Source organism: Brassica oleracea, chromosome C3 (assembly GCF_000695525.1).
Source record: "Brassica oleracea var. oleracea cultivar TO1000 chromosome C3, BOL, whole genome shotgun sequence".
In the NCBI taxonomy this organism is placed as follows: domain Eukaryota; kingdom Viridiplantae; phylum Streptophyta; class Magnoliopsida; order Brassicales; family Brassicaceae; genus Brassica; species Brassica oleracea.
This window is the reverse complement of record NC_027750.1, coordinates 7,001,931-7,023,879: the sequence shown is the minus strand read 5'-3', so window position 1 is coordinate 7,023,879 and position 21,949 is coordinate 7,001,931. Positions and strand designations below refer to the sequence as shown.

The window sequence follows — 21,949 nt, the reverse complement described above, 5'->3', positions numbered from 1 at the left end:
ATTTAAGAGTATATGTTTCATCAAATCACATGCATGCATGTAAAATACCAAGTAGAAAATAAAAGATCACATGCCTGATGCATGCATGAGAACATGTCAAATTCAAATCTAAACAGTTACACGTTTCGTTGCCCAAAAAAAAAAAAAGTTACACCTTTATTGATATATAAGTCGAAAAATGTATGAGAACATGTCAATTTCAAAATGAAACAATTTCAAAATGTACTTCTTTAGTTTCATATATACTACTAGTTTGAACTTCGACTAAACGATGATTTGTGTACTTAAAAGCATAATAATCGACTTGTTAAAAAAAAAAGGCATAATAATCGACTTGTTAAAAAAAAAAGCATAATAATCGACTAATTAAATCTCAATATAAGACTTAAAAACATAAATTATTTAAATTGCTTATTGTTGTAACTGATTGACACAAACATATTTTGACTATTGGATGTCAGTAGAAGTTAGAACAAGTGACAATTTTTTTGTACATAATCCACTCCGTGTGTTTGTTCTTGTCATGCTCTAATCTACAACTTGTTATCGTGGTACCAATATTTTGGCAAAGTATATCCCTTTCACTTAATTTTTCTAGCATAGTTACTCACATACATATAGTTCTGGGCCTGGGACGGATCGGATATCCGGGCAATTTTAAAATATCCGGATCCGGATCCTTATCCGGCGGATCCATAATTTTATTATCCTTATCCGGATCTGGGGTTCTCGGATATCCGGGTGTCGGATATCCTTGTAAAAATTGTAATATCCGGCGGATATCCGGATCCAGATTTGGATCCTTAATATAAATAAAAAATAATATTAATATATATAAAATATTAACAATAATTTAAAAAAAATATATATAATATTTTTAATTATTTCTATGTATAATATTACAAAATTTACATAAAATTTATATATACTATTATAAAAATGAAAATATATTAAATAAAATTAATTTTTATATATAAGTATTACTATTTTTGAAATATTTATTAATAAAACTTACGGATCCGGATATCCGGACTAAAAAATTAAGATATCCGGATCCGGATCCGGCTTTGACGGATCCAACATTTTACTATCCGGATCCGGATCCAGCCCCTCCGGATATCCGGATTTTTGGATCGGATCCGGATCGAATCTCGGATCGAATCCGGATCTCGGATAAAAGTCTCAGACCTATACATAGACTATAAATAGCCTGCAGATAAGATTCGTTTTGTTCTAGAATTTTATAACAATGTGACACTTATAGTAAAAACAACAACCTGCTTTATAATTAACTTTTATTTGTTCTCCTCCACAAAGGATAATTCGGTTAACCAACACGAGTTGGTCTCTGGTATACTGTTTGCGGTTGCAAGTACGGTTTCCGGGTTCGATTCACACTAGCCACCAGAAAATTTACATGCGGACTTGCTTTGGCGTCCGAGACCGAAGACCGTTTACGGTGAGCCATATGGTGACGCCCTGGCAGCGTCTTTGCTTGCTTCGGTCTCTAGTCTGGACCACTACGGTGGGCCAGGACACTCGGTTATTAAAAAAAAAAGAAAAAAAAGAAGGATAATTCGGTTTTTCTTTTCTATCAGTTTCTGAATATGTATCGAACCAATATAATAAAAGTGCAATAATAGAATAATAATTATCTTTTTTTCTTTCTTTTTTTTGTCAACAATTATCTTTCTTTTTTTTTCGTAATTCGACATGTGGCAGAATAAGAACTTTTGGCAATAATTTCCCGCTTTTAACAAATTTTATTCCTATTAATAGCCAAACCCGAAAAAATGAAATTGGAATAGTAATAAATGTTCGAGATCACCTGCGCCACACCTCACGGTACATCGAACCGACCAGCCGACGATCTTATTCTCTTAACCTCGATCACTCCACGTGGCGTGTTGTTATAGGACATTCAGTATACAGAAAACGTTTTTTTTTTGCTCTACAGAAAACGTTTTGTGTAAACAGAATCACAATTGTTTCAAAAAAAAAAAAAAAAAAAAAAAAAAGTAAACAGAATCACAAATAGCCATCTTCTTCACCATTTCTGCAAAAACTTTCCTTCTTCCTCTGCCTTGTCGACCTTGTCTTCAGTAACAATCAGAAAACAAAGATCAAATGGTTTCATAATTCTCTCTGTATATCCTTTTTGTCTTCCTCTTTTTTATCTTAATTTAGTTTTATAAATTCAAAGCATAACAAACGCAAAGTTGAATTCTTTATTTATTTTCCTTTCGATGGGGAGAAAGTCACAGTGATTAATATAATCATACCGTTGAAATCTTGCTCTTTTGTCAAATATTCATCATCATTTTGTTTGTGTAAACAAAAAAAAAATATCTTTCTCGTTAAGGAGAGAGAAAATCCTGAAGACGAAGGAGACAGGAAGAGGAACATATCTCTCGTAATCCACTGCTAAATTCGGATCCGGATCCGGATCGGGTGGGGTTTTGTTTTTTTCTGGGTGTTGGATCAGTGTCCAGTTGGATGTCAGCGGCGGAACTAAAGATTTCCGTTTGCGGCTGCTGTGGCTGTGACTGTGACTGTGGTTCGTCGTCTTGAATCAATCAGGTGAATCGTCTCACTCGTTTTTCTTTTGTGATTTGAATTCCATGCGTTTTTAAAATGTTTTATCTTTAACTTTAAATCCTGGAATTTTTAATTGTTATGTAAAAAACAAACAAACCATGATTTGCTTAATCACCTTTTAAGTGTTTGCTAACCGTCTGGTTTATACTTAGGGCTGTCCATGGGTTGGGTGCCTATGGGTGTGGCCCAGTCCAGACTGTGTTGGGCGGATAACGGGTAAGCCCATGTATTTCATGGTCCAGTTGGGCTGAACACCAAATTTGTCCATGGGCAAGTTAGGCCAATCCAATTGCATAATGGGTTAACCGATTAAAAAATATAGGTTTTTTAATATTGGGAGAAAATTGAAAAATCAATTATACGATTCATTTGCGATTTTGTGACTTGATTTCTCCGGCCTGAACTAGATTTCTCCATTATATAAAAAGCAATTCTCCTAAATAGATTATTTTCAAGTTTTAATCACAAAAATAGACCACAAGGAGGAAAATGATCAAAATGTTTCATTTAATAAGTAAAAGGACCATAATATTCTAGATATATAAAAAAATTAAAAAAAATTGAAAATTAAAAAAATAATTTATATAGTTTTAGATTATATGTTTTTAAATTCGAACTTTTTTATAAAAACTTTAATTTTTTTTTTATAAATTCCAACTTTAAATTTTTATTTTATTTTTTATTTTAAAATTTTTAATATTATTTTTATTTTATAAAATTTTAAATCTCAATCCCAAATCACCACCCCTTAACGTATTAGTTAACCCTAGGGGTATAAGTGAATATTTACCTCTTTAATGAAACATTTTGGTCATTTTGATCATTAGAGTCTATATTTGCGACAAAAACTTTTTTAGTGCTATCCTAGGGTATTTTTCCCTTCTATAAAACAGAGTTATAATTTTTTTTACATAAAACAGAAAGTTATAATTTTTTTTATATAAAACAGAGAGTTATAATTTTTTTTTACATAAAACACAGTTATCAAAAATTGAAGTCTATTAAATTTATTTTACATCACATTTGTATTCATAATTTTTCATCGACATTAAAATTGGACTTAGATTGAGTTTAAACAGATTTACTTATAATTGGGCGGGCTTGGACTCTCCAGCTGGGTGATGGGTGAAGTTGGATTTGGGTATTATTGGGTGTGGGCTAAATATGAGTGTGAGTGTTTTGGGTCCAGAAAAATATATGTCCAACTGGACACACCCATTTGGGTGTTGGGCCGCCCAGTTGACAGCCCTATTTATACTACTATAGTTTAACGTTGTCTTATTGCTTTGTTTCTCTTTTTTAATCTCCGTAATTCGATTGTTTGTTGATTCAGTTTCCAAAATTTTCCTGAGATCCCGATAAGTAGATTAACGTGTGAAAGAGATAAAAAAAATGTTATATCTTAATTACTTACATTTTCTTGTCTTTTTGATGAATTTTATTATTTTTTGTCGACTCTGAAAAAGACAAGAGGTTTAAACTTAACTTTGAAAAATCTTTCTTGACCCAAAAACAACATAAATGTGTATCTTAGTTTTTAACTCCACTGGTCCACTCCACTGGTCCACTCCACTTACAATTGTCTCAAATACTGTTACTTAGCTTGATTAATGTATTTGTTTAATACTAGAAGTTGACTTCATGGTCAGGTTACTAGTAATAACAACAAGGACTAATTAAATCATGTCTTCAATATATTCTAAGGTTTGTGATTGTGACTGCCTTTTAAATCTTTTATAATGTTTCAGGACTTTCATCACAGTTTGAACAAAGACTCAGTCAACTTCCTATAGACCTTAAATGTCTGGTTTTGAAGAACACGTTGCTGTAATGGGAGAGTGGGTGCCTTGTAATCCTAGCTCGAAACGTGTTCTTAAAAGAGAGTTATCTTTGAATCATGGTCAGGTTACTAGTAATAACAACAAGGATTCTTCGCAGACCAACAACATTTCAGGAGGTGGTTTAAGAGAAAGAATCGCTGCTCGTGCTGGATTCAACACTCCGAGGCTAAACACTGAGAACATCCGCTCTAACACCGACTCTTCTAGTCTTCGGTCTCCTTGCTTAACCATCTCTTCTCCTGGCCTTAGCCCTGCCACACTCTTGGAGTCTCCTGTTTTCCTTTCTAACCCATTGGTAAGCTCCAAGTCGTTTCCTTATCTTGATGTTATAATGAAACATTTTATGAATAGCAGTGTGACCTTTGTAGGCTCAACCGTCTCCAACTACAGGGAAATTTTCATTTCTTCCGGGTGTTCACAGCAATGGATTGTCTTCTCCTGATGCTTCTGAGAAAGACAAAGACGAGTTCTTTGACGTCATTGGAGCATCATTCACATTCCATCCTGTTTCAACATCCTCTTCCTCTTTCTTCCAAAACGCTACAGAGATGACGCTAGTTGATAATAGTAACTACAACAACAGTTCTTCTCATCAAAAACTCGGTTCTGAACAAAGTGGCTTGAAGAGGAAGACATCTGATGCCACAACAATCACCAATGATCATCAAGAGGAAGAAGAAGGAGAAGGAGAAGAGCAAAGAGGTTGTGATTCGATGGTTGGTGGTGGTGCACCTGCAGAGGATGGATATAACTGGAGGAAGTACGGACAGAAGCTAGTGAAAGGAAGCGAGTATCCACGAAGCTATTACAAGTGCACAAACCCGAACTGTCAAGTGAAGAAGAAAGTGGAGAGATCAAGAGAAGGTCACATCACTGAGATTATATACAAAGGAGCTCATAATCACTCCAAGCCTCCACCTAATCGACGCTCGGGAATGCAATTAGATGGAACTGAACAACCTGAACATCAACAACAACAGCGAGATAACGCTGGAACGTGGGTTAGTTGTAATAACACTCAACAACAAGTTGGAAGCAATGAGAACAATGGGGAAGAAGGAGGTCAGTATGAGTCAGGTGATGGTAATGGTAATGGTGGTGTAATCATGGTGGATGCTTCGTCAACATTCTCTAATGATGAGGATGAAGATGATAGAGGGACTCATGGGAGTGCTTCTTTGGGATATGATGGAGGTGGAGGAGGTGGAGGAGAAGGAGATGAATCCGAATCGAAAAGAAGGTTTTCTTTAAACAAATCATCAATCCAAACTTGCAGCTGTTCTGACTTTGGTTTTTTTCAGGAAACTTGAGGCTTACGCCATAGAGATGAGTGGAGCAACAAGAGCTATTCGCGAGCCAAGAGTCGTTGTTCAGACAACGAGTGATGTTGACATTTTCGACGATGGTTATCGCTGGCGAAAGTATGGTCAGAAAGTTGTCAAAGGAAATCCAAATCCGAGGTTCTTACAAAACTCTGTCAAGTGTTTATTGTCCCTAAATAAAACACATTTATCTCTTCGTTGTAATAAACAATGTTTACTTTTTTGTAGGAGTTACTACAAATGCACAGCTCCTGGATGTACAGTGAGGAAACATGTAGAGAGAGCTTCTCATGACCTCAAATCCGTTATAACCACTTACGAAGGCAAACACGACCACGAAGTCCCTGCCGCACGTAACAGTAGCCATGGTGGCGGCGGTGGAAACGGTAACAGCGGCGTTTCAACCGCTCAAACACAACATTACCAAGAGCCACCACGTGGCAGATTCGAAAGACAACTAACGGCGAACAACCAGTCTCAATTTGGACGTCCGTTTAGTTTCCAGCCTCATTTGGGTCCCCCTTCAGGTTTTGCGTTCGGTCTAGGACAAACCGGTTTGAGTAATCTTTCGATTCCTGGTTTAGCGTTTGGTCAAGGGAAGTTACCGAGTTTACCTTACCAGTATCTGAGTCAACCGGGTGGGATGAGTGAAGCGATGATGCAGAGAGGGATGGAGCCTAAGGTTGAACCGGGTTCAGAAACAGGACAATCGGTATATGACCAGATGATGAGTAGATTACCACAGACTGGGTGATAACCCGCGGGCTGCGTGGAATGAGAGACTATTGGAGATTTTTATTTTAATCTTACGATATTACGAATAACTAAGTTATATGCACAAAAAATTAGATCTAATTCTTTGATATCAAACGAAAGTGTGAATGCATATATAATAAACTATTAATTGTTTAATTGAAAAAGCTTGTGTGATTGGTTATGTGTTAATTAGATTTTTTATGTTGAAATATATAATAGTATGCAATAATCTCAATCAACTTATTATGAATTTAATACAAAACAAAAACATTTGAAATAGATTAATTGTTATCATAATTAAAATTATGATAACAATTTTAAAAGGAAAATAAGTAATAGAAAATTAAAATACACAAGAAACAATTTATAAAAAAAAACATGATAAAACCGAAATGCCACGAAAAAGATTTTCAGAACTCCTAACTTGCAATCCTATAGAGAGAAATAACCAAGAATTAGTTTACCGAACAAAACATAGCTGATAACCAAATGCACTAAACTAATTGATATACCTTTTTCTGAAATCATCAATTTCTGGAACATCACTGGGTTCAAAAATAATTCTGGAAAACCCATCAATGTTGGTCACATGCTTTAATCGGACGTTAAAATGAAAAAAAAAATAGGTGAGCAAAATATTAAGGGGATATCATCTCCAACAAAGTTCTATTATAAAGTAATACTATAAATTTTTTTTTTTTTTTTGAATGAATGTAAAATTTTATTCAATCAAAAACAGTATTACATCTAGTGCATCTTTGATTCTTTATACAAGAAAAAGAAACCTGATAAAAACCTAATACTATAAATTACCTTCTCTCCAATTAATTTTCCAAAATTGTAACACACAGACGACAACATTTGCATTTGTAGAATTCCATAAGTCTTGGAAAACATGAGCAAATGCTCCATAAGCAACACACTTAATGACAATGTTACTGTAATGAATGAAAAAAATTCATAACTTAAAAACTTAAAACTAATTAAATGCATAACTTTTAAGTTCAGATGTGAAATACTTACTCCATGTTTACTATAAAGAAACGGATCTTATGGTTAATGAAACCATTGTTCCCGTTGGTAGGTTCTGTCATATATTCTTCAAGAAATCCTACTCCTACTACAACCCCTTAAATATTTATTTGATATACAGAAGAAAAAAATAAAACTTTAGACAATCACACTCAAAATATTGTCGATTTACGGCTATAATTAAACTTGACTATTAAAAAAAAGAAGATCAGATATAAACATACCAATAGAAAATTTAGGATGGGCGAATCCGCGGTAGAGGTCGTCAAACTTTGGAAAACAATAATAGTTGGACTTGAGAAATGAATCGATCATAGCAATGATAGAGGTCTTATTGAGTTTGATATGGTATCGGTTCTTTGTCAACCGAAGACTCTCTGATGGAGTTGTTAGTATGAAATTTTTAATTTCATAGCAATGACCTTCCTCCAATGGCATTTCAGTTGATGCATCCAAATCTCTGAAGAATGTGGCTTGAATGGTATTACCCTATTGAAAAACCATTAAAAATGCGTGAGTTAAAAACACAAATAGTAGTAAGACTAAACCTGCAAAAAAAGATAGATTAGTGAGAAAGACATGAGACAAAACTGAAAAATTCATATAAAATTTGGTGTTTTCAAGTCAAAGAGATTAGAGTGGGTTTGAAGAGTTTTAGTTTGAGAAAAAAGTAAGACCTTTATGCAACAAGAAGCTATCAAATGAAGAAAAATCAGACATAAAAACTTACCAAAATGCTCAGATATGTTATGAAAGGGAGACTTCGTCAGAAGACTTCTAGGAAGTCCAGACGACTTCTTGGAAGTCGTCTAGCGCATTATATTTTAGACGACTAACCAGTGGCGGAGGCACATGGAGTAACAGGGGGGCATCTGCCCCCAACTCATTTTGAAAATCCCATGTAAAGTATTGACTAATTCTAAATATGCCCCCTCTTGTTTTAACAAATCGGTCCTTAGTTTTATGAATAGTTTTAATTATGCCCCCTAAAAACTTTTTCTCTAGCTCCGCCCCTGCGACTAACAGGTAAGTCGTCTCAGAAGTTTTCCAGATCTGAAAAACAGAGTCAAAAACAATAAATTGATATAAAGCTTAGTGTTTATAAGTTCAAAGAGATTAGAGAGAGATTGAAGAGTTTTAGAATGATGAACATTATATTTTTGTTGCAGCCATTTAAGAGGAGGAGAGAGAATGTGTAAATTTTTCTTTATATAGGGAGACAAAAATTCCAAGTAGGTTAAAATATTTTTGATTCAGACGACTTCCTAGACGACTTACTTGTAAGTCGCCCAGAAGACTAATATTTTTAGCGGGAAATTAAAATATTTTTAGCGGGAAACCAAAATAGAAGACTTCCCAGACGACTTACAAGTAAGTCGTCGAGTTTAAATTATTTAATTTAAATTATTTAAGCGGGAAAGTGTTTACTATACACAAAAGTAAACGCTTACAGGTAAAAATTTAATTTAAAAAAAAAACATTCAAGCTTTCCAAAATCTTAACCCTAAGAATACATACAATACTACAGCATATGTTGCCAAACCCTAGACCAAAGAATACCATGATTCAGTACCTACACTCATCTATGTTGAAAACAATTCAGTTTTGTTATATTTTAATTTATATCACTTAAAACTGTTCATAATTACATGATTTTAATTTTTGCTTATCAAAATACTTTTTTAAAAAATTATAAATTATTTTTAAGATCAGCTACACCAGAAGATTTACTTGGAAGTCGTCTAGAAAACTTTTAGCATCTCAGACGACTCAGACGACTTACTGAGGGTATATTCGTAAAAATGTCTTCTGTTTTTTTGTTTGGTCACAAGGGGTTGGCTGTAATTTCACAAAAAAATTTAGGTTAATTTTGCATTTGATTCAAGTTTGGGTATATGTTTGTATTTAAAATCAAGTTGTGAATTATATTTGGCAAATTCCCCAAAGAAGAAAAGAAACCATATCAAATGAACAAGGCCTTTACGCATACTAACCTCTTCTTGAAACCTCTGCGGCATGAGACGCTTCTGTTAAAATGACAATCCTAACTACAAATTTTCTCTATAAATATGATGGTGACCTTAATGTTCAAAAAAAAAAAATGATGACCTTACCTAAATAAAACCTAATGAATCATTCATATGTGGCATATCAAAAATAAAAGATCCATCTAAATAAATAAAAAGTAGGGATATTTTAAGATATAAAAATATAGAAAATCTAATAAAATAAAACCGATTATTAATAATCTAAAGAGATGTACACAGATCCAACTTGGTTTCTTCTTTAACTTGACTTTTTCCTCTCACTTGGTTAGGTTTGTGGTGACTGATGAGGACTAACAGAATACATTAGGTTTCTAACCTAAAATCATTCAAAATCCACTTATTTTTTCAGTGAGCAATCTGTATATTTAAACAAAAAATACTACTAAGAAGTTGTGTTCAGTGTTCACTAACTAAGCAATTCATTAGCTTGTTAAACTCCAGTAAACATAAAGAAAAAGTACGTCTTATATATGGTATAGAAGAAATAACAAAAAGGACATAGCTAGAACTCATGTGTGTGGCAAGCTATCAAAGCTCTTATCATTCGTGACATACATGAAAAGAAAACTACAAATAATCTTTTAAGCAGTCTTTATGTATTTAGGCAGAAGCAATTCCCGAAAAGACGATTCCTAAACGAACGAGGATTCAACTTGGCCTTCTCGATTTTCAACTCAGCTTTGAGACCAGACTTGGCAAGCTCAAGTTTCTTGACCTCTTGTTTGAGTTCCACGATCCGAGCTTCACAAGCATCACGTTTCTTCCTCTCAAAGTAAGCCATCCGAGCTTCATAAGCATCGCGTTTCTTCCTATCTAGGTAAGCTTCATGTTTCTTCACCTCGAGATTTGGCCGCAACCATTCCACGTTCAAACCGGCTTCCGTCAGATAAGCCAATTTATCCGAAGCTCTCCTTAATTCAGCATCAGAGAGCGTTCGCTGATGGCCAAGTTTCCGGATGATATAGGAGATATCGCTCATCAGATCATATGCCCTGGTCTCTGGCTTCTGATCATTTAAAACCGATTGCAGTTTCTGGGTGTTTCTTAATAATCCACTTGACTAAATCCTGATCCCACCACACAATTCCGTATTCGTTGTCGACTTCGGTCCTCCTTTGCGAGTTTGATTTCGGAAGCAGAAGAAGCATCATAATAGCAGCACTCATGGTGAGAGATCTTTATAAAAATATTGTTTTCAAGAGTTTTAATTTCTTCGTGATATGCTTTCCATTGGTATCGCGCGCCTTCTCTTTATATAGGCAGCTAAAGACCGACAATACTTCGAAATCTATAAAGATTAAAATTCGAATCTTATTGGTGAATCTTTTTATATTTCGTTTTGATATAGAGGACTCGATAATGTGTTTTTACTTTTTATTCAAAGATAATCATAGATATTTATTGATTTTTTTTTTGTATTTCCTTTTGACTTTTGAGGTATAGAGTTCATTAGAAAAATAAATAATATAATTAGCCTTCATTTTTCTTTTCTTCTGTTTTATTATTACATCTGTGTATTTAGATTTGATCACTTACGAGACCAACAGATCACCACGGTTAGCTTGGATGACAAGTAAAGCATGTGACCTAACCACCAGCTTTTAGATAAGATCCCGGAGACAAGGAGACAAGATGTGAGAGTGATCAGAACAGGAGCTGAGTACTTCTCGATCGAGCTTTATGATTCTGTACATTTCTCTCCAGATAATACAAAGCTGAGCCAACAAGAAGACAATGCCGAGTCAAGGTTGCGTATGACACAAACCCCACTTCTTGATGTGAGCTCTGGCAAAATTCTTGGAAAAAAATATACGACACTTTCAACTGATTTTTTTTTTACAAATTTTTGTGATTTAAATTTACAGTGATAAATATAACCGCAAGTTTATTATTGTCAAGGTTTTGTTTCTAATGGACTTTTTCACTAATGGATTTTTGTAACTATAACAATGGATTAAACCTATTCCATCCTTTGTACAATCTTATAGAACATGTAATTTATTCACAAATAATTAACCTACGTAAAGATTATTATTATATGTACTCTTGACCTTCGTCGAGCTTTGGTGTCCTCTCAACATATAATTTTCTGACCCTATTCGCAGTAGCAGAGGTAGAAAATACTGTTGTTGGAGGCATCTATATTAAACTAAAATATCTAGAGTAGGGGCATATAGATTAAGCTTAATAAATTACACCAGTTTCCTAAATTTTGTTGGGTTCAATGCCCCCATTTTGTTCTATGTGGCTCCGCCACTGGACTGGTTTAACTTGTTGATTTAGTAGTCCAAGGCTCAGGAAACATTGGTATGGGACCCCTACCTAATGGGGCTCCCACTTCTAATTTTTGCTTATGTAATGTTAATATATGTAATCTTATGTGCAACAGTGCAAGGCAAATTGAAAATCAAAGTTTTGGTTTGTGGTGTGCAGAATAAAATAGTACGTGGGTCTGTAACATTAGCACGTACGTTATTCGACTTTCTCTATTTTTTATTTATTTAAATGATTTATACATATTATAATATATTTTCTTAACTCACCAGAAAAAACTTACAAAACTTTAGCTTCTTCTTTGTAAACGCAAGTTCAAAAGAAAACCAGTAATTTTTTTTTTGATTCTTAGGTAAAATCAAAAATTATTTCCTTTTTCTAATAAGGTCCCGAAAATCTCAGGTCCGGTTCTGCTGATCTCTTTACCATTATAGAAAAAGAGTAAATTATTATTTATAGCTTGTACCGGAGTATATGAGACAGTCAAGAAAAAACGCTAAAAAAATTTGAATTAAAAAAGTCAAATTTTGATATATTAATTACTTTTCATTTCCACGCGCATGATAAGAAGGGATAAGAGCATGATTAATGGAGGGTTCTTAGGGTGGAGTTTTTAGCGAAATATAAGAACTCATCCTAAGATTCCTCCATTAACCATGCTCTAAATGACTTCGTTTTGTTGGAATCAGTAACTATTCCATCTACGGTTATCTCTATAATCATTACCCTTTGACATCATTTTCACTGAGGCGACCTCTTTTGTAAACGGATGCTTCATCTTTGTTGACCTCCTACGAAAGCATCTAACTCCACCCCAGGGGCGGATGCAAAGGCAAGCTTACATGACTCCTACGAAAGCATCTAACTCCACCTTAGGGACCGACGCAAAGACAAGCTTACGGGAGCACATGCCCCAACTGATTTTCAATTTTCCTTGAGTAATTATTGGCCCATGAAATGCCTTCAACTCTAAAATTAATCTTAATGAAAAATATCATGTGCCCCCGACTACTTATGTTCCTACATCCGCTATTGCTCCACCCTCGAGATGATGTTGTGAGTGAGGGGTTACCCAAACTTTTTATAACGACGGATCACTACCAGAACTCCTCTCTTCTAAGATCAAAGAGGTCTTTCATATATACAAACTAGTTTCATTTTTAGGATAATTCACATATTTATAATAAAAAGGAGGGAAGGGGAGGGGGACTCCCTTTTATCACTAAAAAAGGGATATTGGTCCGCTAGTATCCTCACCTTTTATGAATAGTAATTTCATGTATTCGAGGATAAACATATTAGCTATATAACCTTACGGTGCCTGATATTATTTTCACAGCCTACTTGAAAAGTAGATATCAGAAATTTATATAGTATTTTTAATAACTGTTTACTATTTAATTATATCCATATAGAGTTATCACCTAGATGGACTTCTGTGTACGAGACTAAACGGTTATTGATTTATTTATTTAGTTAGCAACTTAGCAATAGCGTAATATTATTAACCCATCAAATAATTATAGGTCAATTACTCACCTTCACAGATTCAATCCAACAAGCATTCTAACATCTCTCGAACATCTCCAAAAGCTAGTCAAGATTAGTTTGTATACAATGCCAATGTCCAATAACAGTCCGTTCTCCATGTCGACCATGTCCAATGCTTTACAACATATTCGAGTCTCCAGTTCCATTCCTCCTCCGGGATTCGCCTCACGCGCCTCCGACGTATCAGATACGCGCTTAAAACGGCTCTTTAACCTAATGACTAGTTGTGAAGGCGTGGGACAGTTTAAGGATCTGATCTCAACGTTTGACCAAAGTCAGCTTCAGATGATGGCGTCGTTGCTGACGTCAGACTCCGACTACTTCATGGAGGTCGTCAGTAACAAGTACGGGTCGAGACGCGTGCAGAAGCTCCTCGGAGTGTCAGTTGACGTGGACGCGTTATTCTACGATGCTATCTTGTAACGCTTCTTCGACATCATGACCGACAAGTACGCATCCTACGTGGCGACTCGAGCTGTGGTCGTTTTCGACCAGGTGAAGAAACATGTGATGTACAAGCACGTTCTCCACTACGCGCTCGACATAGCGCGTTACCAACACGGCTGCGTCGCGCTCAACGAGGTTATAATCGACGCGGATGATCCTTTATACAGGAACCGGTTACTAGACGTAGTCGCGCGCAACGCTCTTAAACTGTATGACTTGCGTAGCACGCACAACATGGCGGTAAGTCTTCGTGGCCACTGCGTTGATCTGTCGTTTAAGAAGTATGGAAGCTACATCGTGGAGAAGCCCTTGGAGGCTGAGGAAATAAGAAAACTGCTCAAACATTTTTAATTTAATCATATGTTTAATGATAATTTTAACCGTGTTAATTTTTATTATTGATCTAAAATACATGTATGACTAAGTTATTTTTAAATCAGCTTTTTAACATTTATAAAATATTTTTTCATATAAATTTAAGGGCAAATCTCCAAAATAGCACATTTCTAAGTTTATATCACAAAAATAGCACTCCAAAACTAAAATGACCAAAATAGCACTTTTCTAAGTTTATGCTTTGAAAATTTTAATTTTTTTATTTTTCAAAATTTGAAATCTTATCCGCAAAACCTCATTTCTCAACTCTAAACCCTAAACCTTAAACTCTAAACCATAAACCTAAACCCTAAACTTTAAACCCTAAACCCTAAACCCTAAACTCTAAACCCTAAACCCTAAACCCTAGACCCTAAACTCTAAACCCTAAACCCCCCCTAAACCCTAAACCCTAAACCCTAAATCCTAAATCCTAAACCCCACCCTTTAACTCTAAACCCTAAGTTTGTGACTTTTGATAAAACATTAAGTGCTATTTTTGTGACTTTTGATCTTGAGTGCTAGTTTGGGAACAAAAGCTTGATTTAGTGCTATTTTTGTCTTTTTCTCTAAATTTAACTTGAAGTTTGCATTGATATTTATAAATATTCAAATATCTAACAAATATAGTTTTATAAGTTATATTTGTTTGTTGAAATAACTCCAAGAAGAATCCAAATAGTTTAATGAAACCAGAATATAAAAGTTCATGCCACAATCATAAGCCTTTTACCACCTTCTATTTTGAGCGTTCACCATCTTGCGTCTTTACCATGGCATGTGTTGATTCATTTATATTTGCCCTTGGTTTCCTTCTATCTTTCTAGCTCCGGCCCATTACTGAAATTAATGAACTAAAAACACTATAACCAGAAATTGATGATGAGTTATAATTGTGAATGTTTTTCAGAACGCTAACATACTCATAGCAAACAAATAATTAGATGAAAAGGGACACACATATAATTTTCCTTTTTATATTACCGTTAGATGTCAAAGCAAGATGAGAGATCACAGACTAAAACAAGAAAATGAAAAGAAAGACATATACCTTACACAGCTCACAGCTCATTCCACCAGAAATCTGACATGTCTATAAACCTGGTTTGATCATAACCAAGCCCAATTTTGTTGTGAGCCAGTCTATTGAAAGATCATACTCCTTTGCAAGTAGTATACAAACAGACATGGAAGAGAAGCAAAGAGAGAGACTGAAGTGAACTAGAGAGAAAGCTCGAGAGGATAAGAAGATAGAGAGAGAGATCTCAAGATCATCTACATGAGTTTCATAAATTTAGGGAAAGTTTTAAAAACCAGTTTAGCCAGATAGTTCAAATTGGTTTAGCCAACTGGTTTTTAAAGCTTTACCAAAATTTATGAAACTCATGTAGATGATCCATTTGGGTTATTCTTTTTTTTTTTTTTTTTTTTTTTTTTTTTGTAAAAGGCTTTGGGTTATTCTTGTTTCGAACATCTAGAGGAGAGACGACGCTCGACTCTGTTTGATTTCAACACTAAAACCTTATAAAATGATCAAGAGAGAATTGGGATCATGTCATTTGGTTCGATTGTTTCTTCTTCCTTTTAATACAAATACAAGTATACGACATAACACAAACACTAACATAGCTGTTCAAAACCATACATTTTACAAATTCACCTTGCAAGACTCTCTCTACTTGTCACCAGCATGTGGTTCGTCTACAAACATCAAACATCTTACAAGTGGGAGCTCTCCGTGTTGTACCTTCATTTTCTTCCGGTCATTGTCCCTTTTTTTTTTTTTTTTTTTTGCTAACTCATTGTCCCTTTGAGCAGCTCTTTAACACGCGCCTCTATATCCTCAGCACTATATTTGATGTACCTGTCTGCGTTTTTCCCAATATTTCCAAGGTTCTGAAACCTTCCATTGAAGTTCCCGTAAGCCGGCAACAGCAGCCTAGCCAGTGAGATTCTCAGCTCCTCTCTCAGCTGCTCGTCAAACATAACCCAAGTCGAATGAGCTTTACATACCTCATCAAACTGCATAGTAAACTCTTTCACCACGGTTAGCTTGGATGACAAGTAAAGCATGTGACCTAACCACCAGCTTTTAGATAAGATCCCGGAGACAAGATGCGAGAGTGATCAGAACAGGAGCTGAGTGCTTCTCGATCAAGCATTATGATTCTGTACATTCCTCTCCAGATAATACAAAGCTGAGGCAACAAGAAGACAATGCCGAGTCAAGGTAGCGTATGAGACAAACCCCACTTCTTGATGTGAGCTCTGGCAAAATTCTTGGAAAACATGCGTTCTCAACTATTTCTTACAATGATATTTATAACACATAAGTTCATTATTGTCAACGTTTTGTATCTAATGGACGTTTTCACTAATGCATTTTTGTAATTATAACAACGGATTAAACCTATTCCATCTTTTTCTACAATCTTACAGAAACTTATTCAAATAATTAAACTAGGTAAAGATAATTATATGTATTTTTGACCTTCGTCGACCTCTGGCCATCCTTCCTTAGTTCCTCTTGGAAAACAGGTTCATCGCGATGCTAAAGTATTATTGCCTGCTTACGGTTCATTCCTCAAACGCTTTTGGTAAAATTTGTGTTTTATTTGCAAAAGTCAATATTTTTTTCAATCAAAACGTAAATCCTAAAGGAGTTTAAACCGATGATTTGTGTAGGCCTCTGGTTGAGAATGGGAAGAATCCACAGAAACACATAAAATATACAGCTGAAGATCTTGATAGATTGCTGGGTGAGTTGTTTGAAGGGAAGTCGATGAATGGACCACGAAGGTAAAAAGAACAAACAACCAAAGCTAATTGTGTGCAGGTTAAAATTCTTTCAAACTCTTTTTCCTTGATTTTATTCGTTGCCATTGCATACGGAGTGTCCATTTTTCCTGTTTGATTGTATTTTCTTTTTAATTACTGATAAGTGTGTAAATTACTTGGAAAGGAAGTTGTTTCTCATTTGTTTACGTTTTGGTTTTTGAAATAAGAGAAATATTGGCATGTTATACATCAAAATAAACCACTTTTTGCTGACAAAGCGCATCTCCCACGCTCACCTACCGGGTTGCTTCGTGATTGTATCTTAAAATTATTCCTTCTCTGTACTTCACCCTTTACTCTCTGCATCGCGGAGAATGACAACACATAGGAAACGCAGGACGAATGTGAAAGTAACCTATGAAAGCGATGAGTCCTCGTGTAGAAACAAACTCAATCAAATACACAGAAACAGTCACAAAGGTCGATCTAAATAAATAAAACGTAGGGATATTTATGATATGAAAAATATAATAAAATAAAACCAATTATTAATAATGTAAAGAGAAATACTGATCCAACTTGGTTTCTTTTTCAACTTGGCCTTTTCCTCTGACATGGTTAGCTTTAGTTCTTTTTGGCCCCTTGTGATGAACTGATGAGAAATAACAGAATATATTATTAGGTTTCTATCCTAAAATCAATCAAAAACCACTTATCTTTATTTTTTTTTAAAGTGAACAATCTGTATATTTAAACAAAAATACTAGTAAGAAGTTGTGTTCACTAACTAAGCATTCATTAGCCTGTTAATCTCCAGTAACATTAAAGAAGCATGCAGTCTGGATATTCAAGTCTTATACATGGTAGAAGAAACAACAAAAGGCAAGCTATCAAAGCTCTTATCATTCGTGACATACATGAAAAGAAAACTACAAATAATCTTTTAAGCAGTTGGGGGACTTTTATGTCTATAGGCAGAAGCAATTCCCCAAAAGATTCCTAAACGAACGAGGATTCAACTTGGCCTCCTCGTTTTTCAACTCAGCTTTGAGACCAGACATGGCACCGTCAAGTTTCTTGAGCTCTAGTTTGAGTTTCACAATCCGAGCTTCACAAGAATCGCGTTTCTTCCTATCTAGGTAAGCTTCATGTTTCTTCATCTCGAGCTTTGACCACAACCATTCCACCTTAAAACCGGCTTCCGTCAGATAACGCAAATTCTTCGAGGTTGTGATTAGTTCAGCATCAGATAGTGGTCTCTTGTGGACAAGTATCCGGATGGTATACAAGAGAACGTTCATAAAATATGTCCTCTGCTCTGGGTTCTGACATTGAACATTGAGTGCAGTTTCTGGGTATGTCTTAAAAATCCAGCGGACTAAACGCTCATCCCACAACTCAACTACGAAGCCGTTGATATTTGTCGAGTCAGTTAAGACGCCGTTGGAATTTGTCGAACTATTTCTTCGCAGGTGTTGCGTTGTCATCATCATCGCAAGAGCAGCATTCATGGTGAGATCTTATAAAAATATATTGTTAAAGAGTTTTGCTTCCTGATATGCTCAATTAGGTATAGCCTTCTCTTTATATAGGCAGCGAAAGACCGACAATTATTTCGAAATATATAAGACAAAATTCGAATCTTATTAGTGTATGTGAATAGTTTAGATTTCGTTTTGATATATGTAGAGGACTCGATAACTAAATTTCAGTGTTTTTTTTTTAGGCAAAAGATAAATCATAGATATCTATTGATTTTTGTACTTCCTTTTAAGTTTTAAGCTAGGAATTAATTAGAAAAATAAATAATATAATAAGCCTTTATTTTACTTTCATCTGTTTCATTTTGGAAATATTCAGTGAAAAAAGTAAACAAAAAATAAATTTTTGTTGTCTTTGATTACTTTTAATTCAGTTGCATATTTGCATTTTTCTTTAAGTTGATTTGACTAGAAAACTTTCACAACATCATAAAAAAAAATCAAAAGTATTAAAATATTGTATAGCTAGCGGATTATTTCTAAAAGAATAATAAATACTTTGATAAAAAAAAGAATAATAAATACTAATTTATAATATTGATATAAATTCAGTAATCTGTTAAGCATGAATTGTCTGTTTATATTATTTGATCTCTTATTAGATCAACTCCTACAAACTTTTTTTCAATCTACCTTGTCATCTCAATTAAAAATGGAAATTTGCTAATAAACCTCCTGCATTGGCTGCCACGACGAAACGCCAGGCATCGCTTTTGTACAGTAAATAAATTTCCAAAATTCATAAACGTGTAGAAAGCATACAAAACTCAGAAAAGCGTTGTTAGTAATCAAAAGGTGATTCTCACAAGAACCAATTATCACCGGCGGTCACATGAGTGACCATTGAGCAGTAACTTTGGTTGAAGTAAAGAGTCTTGAAACCGGGCTGGAGTTAGACGCGAATGAAAGTCGTCATGATCAGATGAGTGACCATTACATTGCTTCTTCCTTCTATGCACCTCATCCTTTACCATCTGCATCATGGAAGAAACACAATAGACATGGAACGTGAAAATAGCATATGAAAAGTGACGAATCTTGGGTTTCACTCTATATTGATTACAAGTAAGCTACAAGATGCAACTGCTACTATCCCGTATCTTGATTCTATGATAGATACAAACCAATACTTTCAGAGCATCAGCACAAAAAATACAATAAAAAACAACCCTGAAGCATCATCAAATCGAACTTGGGCTGACCAAAATGCTCAACAGTTATAGAGCCAAAGAGGTTCCCTAACAATGCAGCATCAGGAACATCCAAACCCTCCACAAGACCAACCACCAAACCTCCGAGAAAGCTATCTCCAGCCCCCGTAGGATCCACCTGCTTCGCCTTAAACGGAGGTATCATCACCGTTTCATCATCCTTCCCATAAATCCTACACTACACCCTTTCTCACCGTTAGTCACCTCCACACAGCACAACTCCTTCATCTCCTCGTTGATGATACGCATGACATTCAAACCAGCGATGACACCAGCGTCTTGGTTGCTTGACGCTGAGAGTCGTTGAAGTAAGCGGGAACAGTGACCACAGCGTTCTTTATGGTGATACCAAGGTAAGCTTCAGCGATCTCACGCATCTTGATGAGAACCATGGAAGAGATCTCCTCAGCGGCGAACTGTTTCTCTTCGCCTTTGTAGTTGATGACGATCACGGGTTTGTCGGCATGACCAGGGATGATCTTGAAAGGCCATAGCTTCATGTGGCTTTGGACAGATGAGTCACTGAATCTTGAAAGGCCCCATAGCTTCATGTCGCTTTGGTTTAAGAATTTTTAAAGAATTATAAAATTTTAAGAATACATGGTTATTGGTTTATGGATTTTAAAAGTCTTTCCAAATTGCACTGTTATTGGTTTAAAGACTTTTAAATTCTATTCAACCTTTGTTATTAAAAAACTTTAGTAGGGGTTATTGGTTGTTGTATTTTAATGGATTTGAAAATCCGAACTAAATCTAGTGTTATTGGTTATATGATTTTCAAATCTATATTAAAATCATGTGTTATTGGTTTAATGATTCATAAATTCTGTATCAAATCAAGTGTTATTCAATCGTACGGATTTACTAATATATTTGATTTTATAATGGATTTGAATGGATTTGTTTGGATTTTTTAGTTAAAAATACAAAGACTCAAATCCGAGAGAAAAATTCCGGATTTGCATATCTTACTTGGATTTATAAATGTTATATGGATTTCTAAATCAATCAAAATATATAAACCAATAACACCTCCAATTAGTTTTTATTGATTTTGCTATTCTATTAAATTCTATGGTTATTGGGAACTAAATTCTTTATGTTTTTACTCATAAGCTAGACTTTGAAAATAACATGTCTACTCATAAGATTTCTGAAATCTGTGTACTAATAAAAACATTCACACACTTTATGATATCTTTTTCTTGTTTGACATGTGATTTTCAGAAGATCTCTTTGTCAGTAAGTTTCGTATTTGGTGTGTTCTAACATAATTTTTCGTTTGTATGAGTGGTGTCTCAAAAAAAATGTCAATGAAAACAAGACTGTTAAAAATATGTCATGTAGTATGAAGATAAAAAATGATTATTTTCACAACATAACTAAGAACAAACCATGCATAACACAAATAATCAATACCATAAAATGCATTTGTCTATGTAACCACACCAAACGATAATATAATAGTGTCTCATCGAAATTCATTGTTGAAAATTTCTACAACTTTTTTTGTACCTTAGAAGAAAAAACTTTTTGAAAAAACTATATTGTGCAAATTCTTAATAAAATAATAATCTATAGAAATCAATACAAAATATTTGATAGAAATTAGGAAACATTTGTGAAATCTACTAAACTTTTAAAAATCTGTCAACTTCTAAAATCACTTCCAAATTATGGTTCCAATAACCCCCCCCCCCCCAAGTAAATCTTTCAATTGCTTAATTAATTAAGGATATATATCAGTTACAATGATCAAATTACCTTTTCATCGAGCAAGAGAAGTGTGATTCCCATAAACTCACCGCCTTTCTTGATGTTGTGGGAATCCTATAAGCAGAGGAGACGACCAAAAATGAACTGAGTGGTACTACCAAGTCGGAGAGAGTCGAAGATTGAGTGGCGGAGACCGGGTTGAGCATCTGGAGCAGCAAAGAGAGACATTGCCGAGGAGATGTTATAAGGTAGAGGAAGCTACTTTTTTTTTTGATTATAGAGTTCCTCCAGTGAAAATAAGTATATATAAGGAGGGTTCATAGAGGGGTTACGAATCGGGATCGTTAATGGTGATTTGATTAAAGACCAGGAGATGGAGAGATTGAGGAAGAGAAATGGCGACCGAATAAACAAAGGGTCGGTTTGTGTTTTCAGATTTGTATGAAGCAATGGAGAAAA

At 34.8% G+C, this 21,949-nt stretch overlaps 3 protein-coding genes and 1 pseudogene across 4 annotated transcripts; 2 read left to right on the top strand and 2 right to left on the bottom strand.

The window, feature by feature from the left end:
- The first annotated feature begins 2,017 nt into the window (after positions 1 to 2,017).
- Positions 2,018 to 6,679, top strand: LOC106329018 (probable WRKY transcription factor 2). Of its 2 annotated transcripts, XM_013767581.1 has the most exons (6): positions 2,018 to 2,580; positions 2,751 to 2,814; positions 4,347 to 4,734; positions 4,808 to 5,679; positions 5,741 to 5,899; positions 5,990 to 6,679. In XM_013767581.1, the coding sequence occupies exons 3-6, from the start codon at positions 4,399 to 4,401 to the stop codon at positions 6,513 to 6,515; spliced, it is 1,893 nt and encodes a 630-aa protein (XP_013623035.1). In that variant the 5' UTR covers positions 2,018 to 2,580; positions 2,751 to 2,814; positions 4,347 to 4,398; the 3' UTR covers positions 6,516 to 6,679. The 2 variants fall into 2 exon arrangements, with proteins under 2 accessions (XP_013623035.1, XP_013623034.1); XM_013767580.1 differs by lacking the exon at positions 2,751 to 2,814.
- Positions 6,680 to 13,488: 6,809 nt separating this feature from the next.
- On the top strand, positions 13,489 to 14,220 carry LOC106329769 (annotated as a pseudogene).
- A 3,770-nt stretch (positions 14,221 to 17,990) lies between these two features.
- Positions 17,991 to 18,533, bottom strand: LOC106329768 (MATH domain and coiled-coil domain-containing protein At2g42470-like). The gene has a single exon (XM_013768412.1). It carries the CDS (start codon positions 18,531 to 18,533, stop codon positions 17,991 to 17,993), a length of 543 nt encoding a protein of 180 aa, XP_013623866.1.
- An 848-nt stretch (positions 18,534 to 19,381) lies between these two features.
- On the bottom strand, positions 19,382 to 20,325 carry LOC106329767 (inositol 3-kinase-like). Its single transcript, XM_013768411.1, has 4 exons — positions 20,035 to 20,325; positions 19,733 to 19,952; positions 19,627 to 19,670; positions 19,382 to 19,537 (listed from the first exon to the last, which is right to left on the bottom strand). The coding sequence occupies exons 1-4, from the start codon at positions 20,323 to 20,325 to the stop codon at positions 19,382 to 19,384; spliced, it is 711 nt and encodes a 236-aa protein (XP_013623865.1).
- Between the last annotated feature and the right edge of the window lie 1,624 nt (positions 20,326 to 21,949).

Excerpts from the sequence above, each read along its gene's own strand:
- LOC106329018 (XM_013767580.1), top strand. The coding sequence starts at position 4,399 with ATGTCTGGTTTTGAAGAACACGTTGCTGTAATGGGAGAGTGGGTGCCT. Across the intron at positions 4,735-4,807 it reads TTTTCCTTTCTAACCCATTG|GCTCAACCGTCTCCAACTAC; the intron begins GTAAGCTCCAAG and ends TGACCTTTGTAG. Across the intron at positions 5,680-5,740 it reads GAATCCGAATCGAAAAGAAG|GAAACTTGAGGCTTACGCCA; the intron begins GTTTTCTTTAAA and ends GGTTTTTTTCAG.
- LOC106329767 (XM_013768411.1), bottom strand. The coding sequence starts at position 20,325 with ATGAAGCTATGGGGCCTTTCAAGATTCAGTGACTCATCTGTCCAAAGC. Across the intron at positions 19,953-20,034 it reads AGACGCTGGTGTCATCGCTG|TGTAGGATTTATGGGAAGGA; the intron begins GTTTGAATGTCA and ends GAAAGGGTGTAG. Across the intron at positions 19,671-19,732 it reads CGATTTGATGATGCTTCAGG|AATCAAGATACGGGATAGTA; the intron begins GTTGTTTTTTAT and ends TATCTATCATAG.
- LOC106329768 (XM_013768412.1), bottom strand. The coding sequence starts at position 18,533 with ATGAATGCTGCTCTTGCGATGATGATGACAACGCAACACCTGCGAAGA.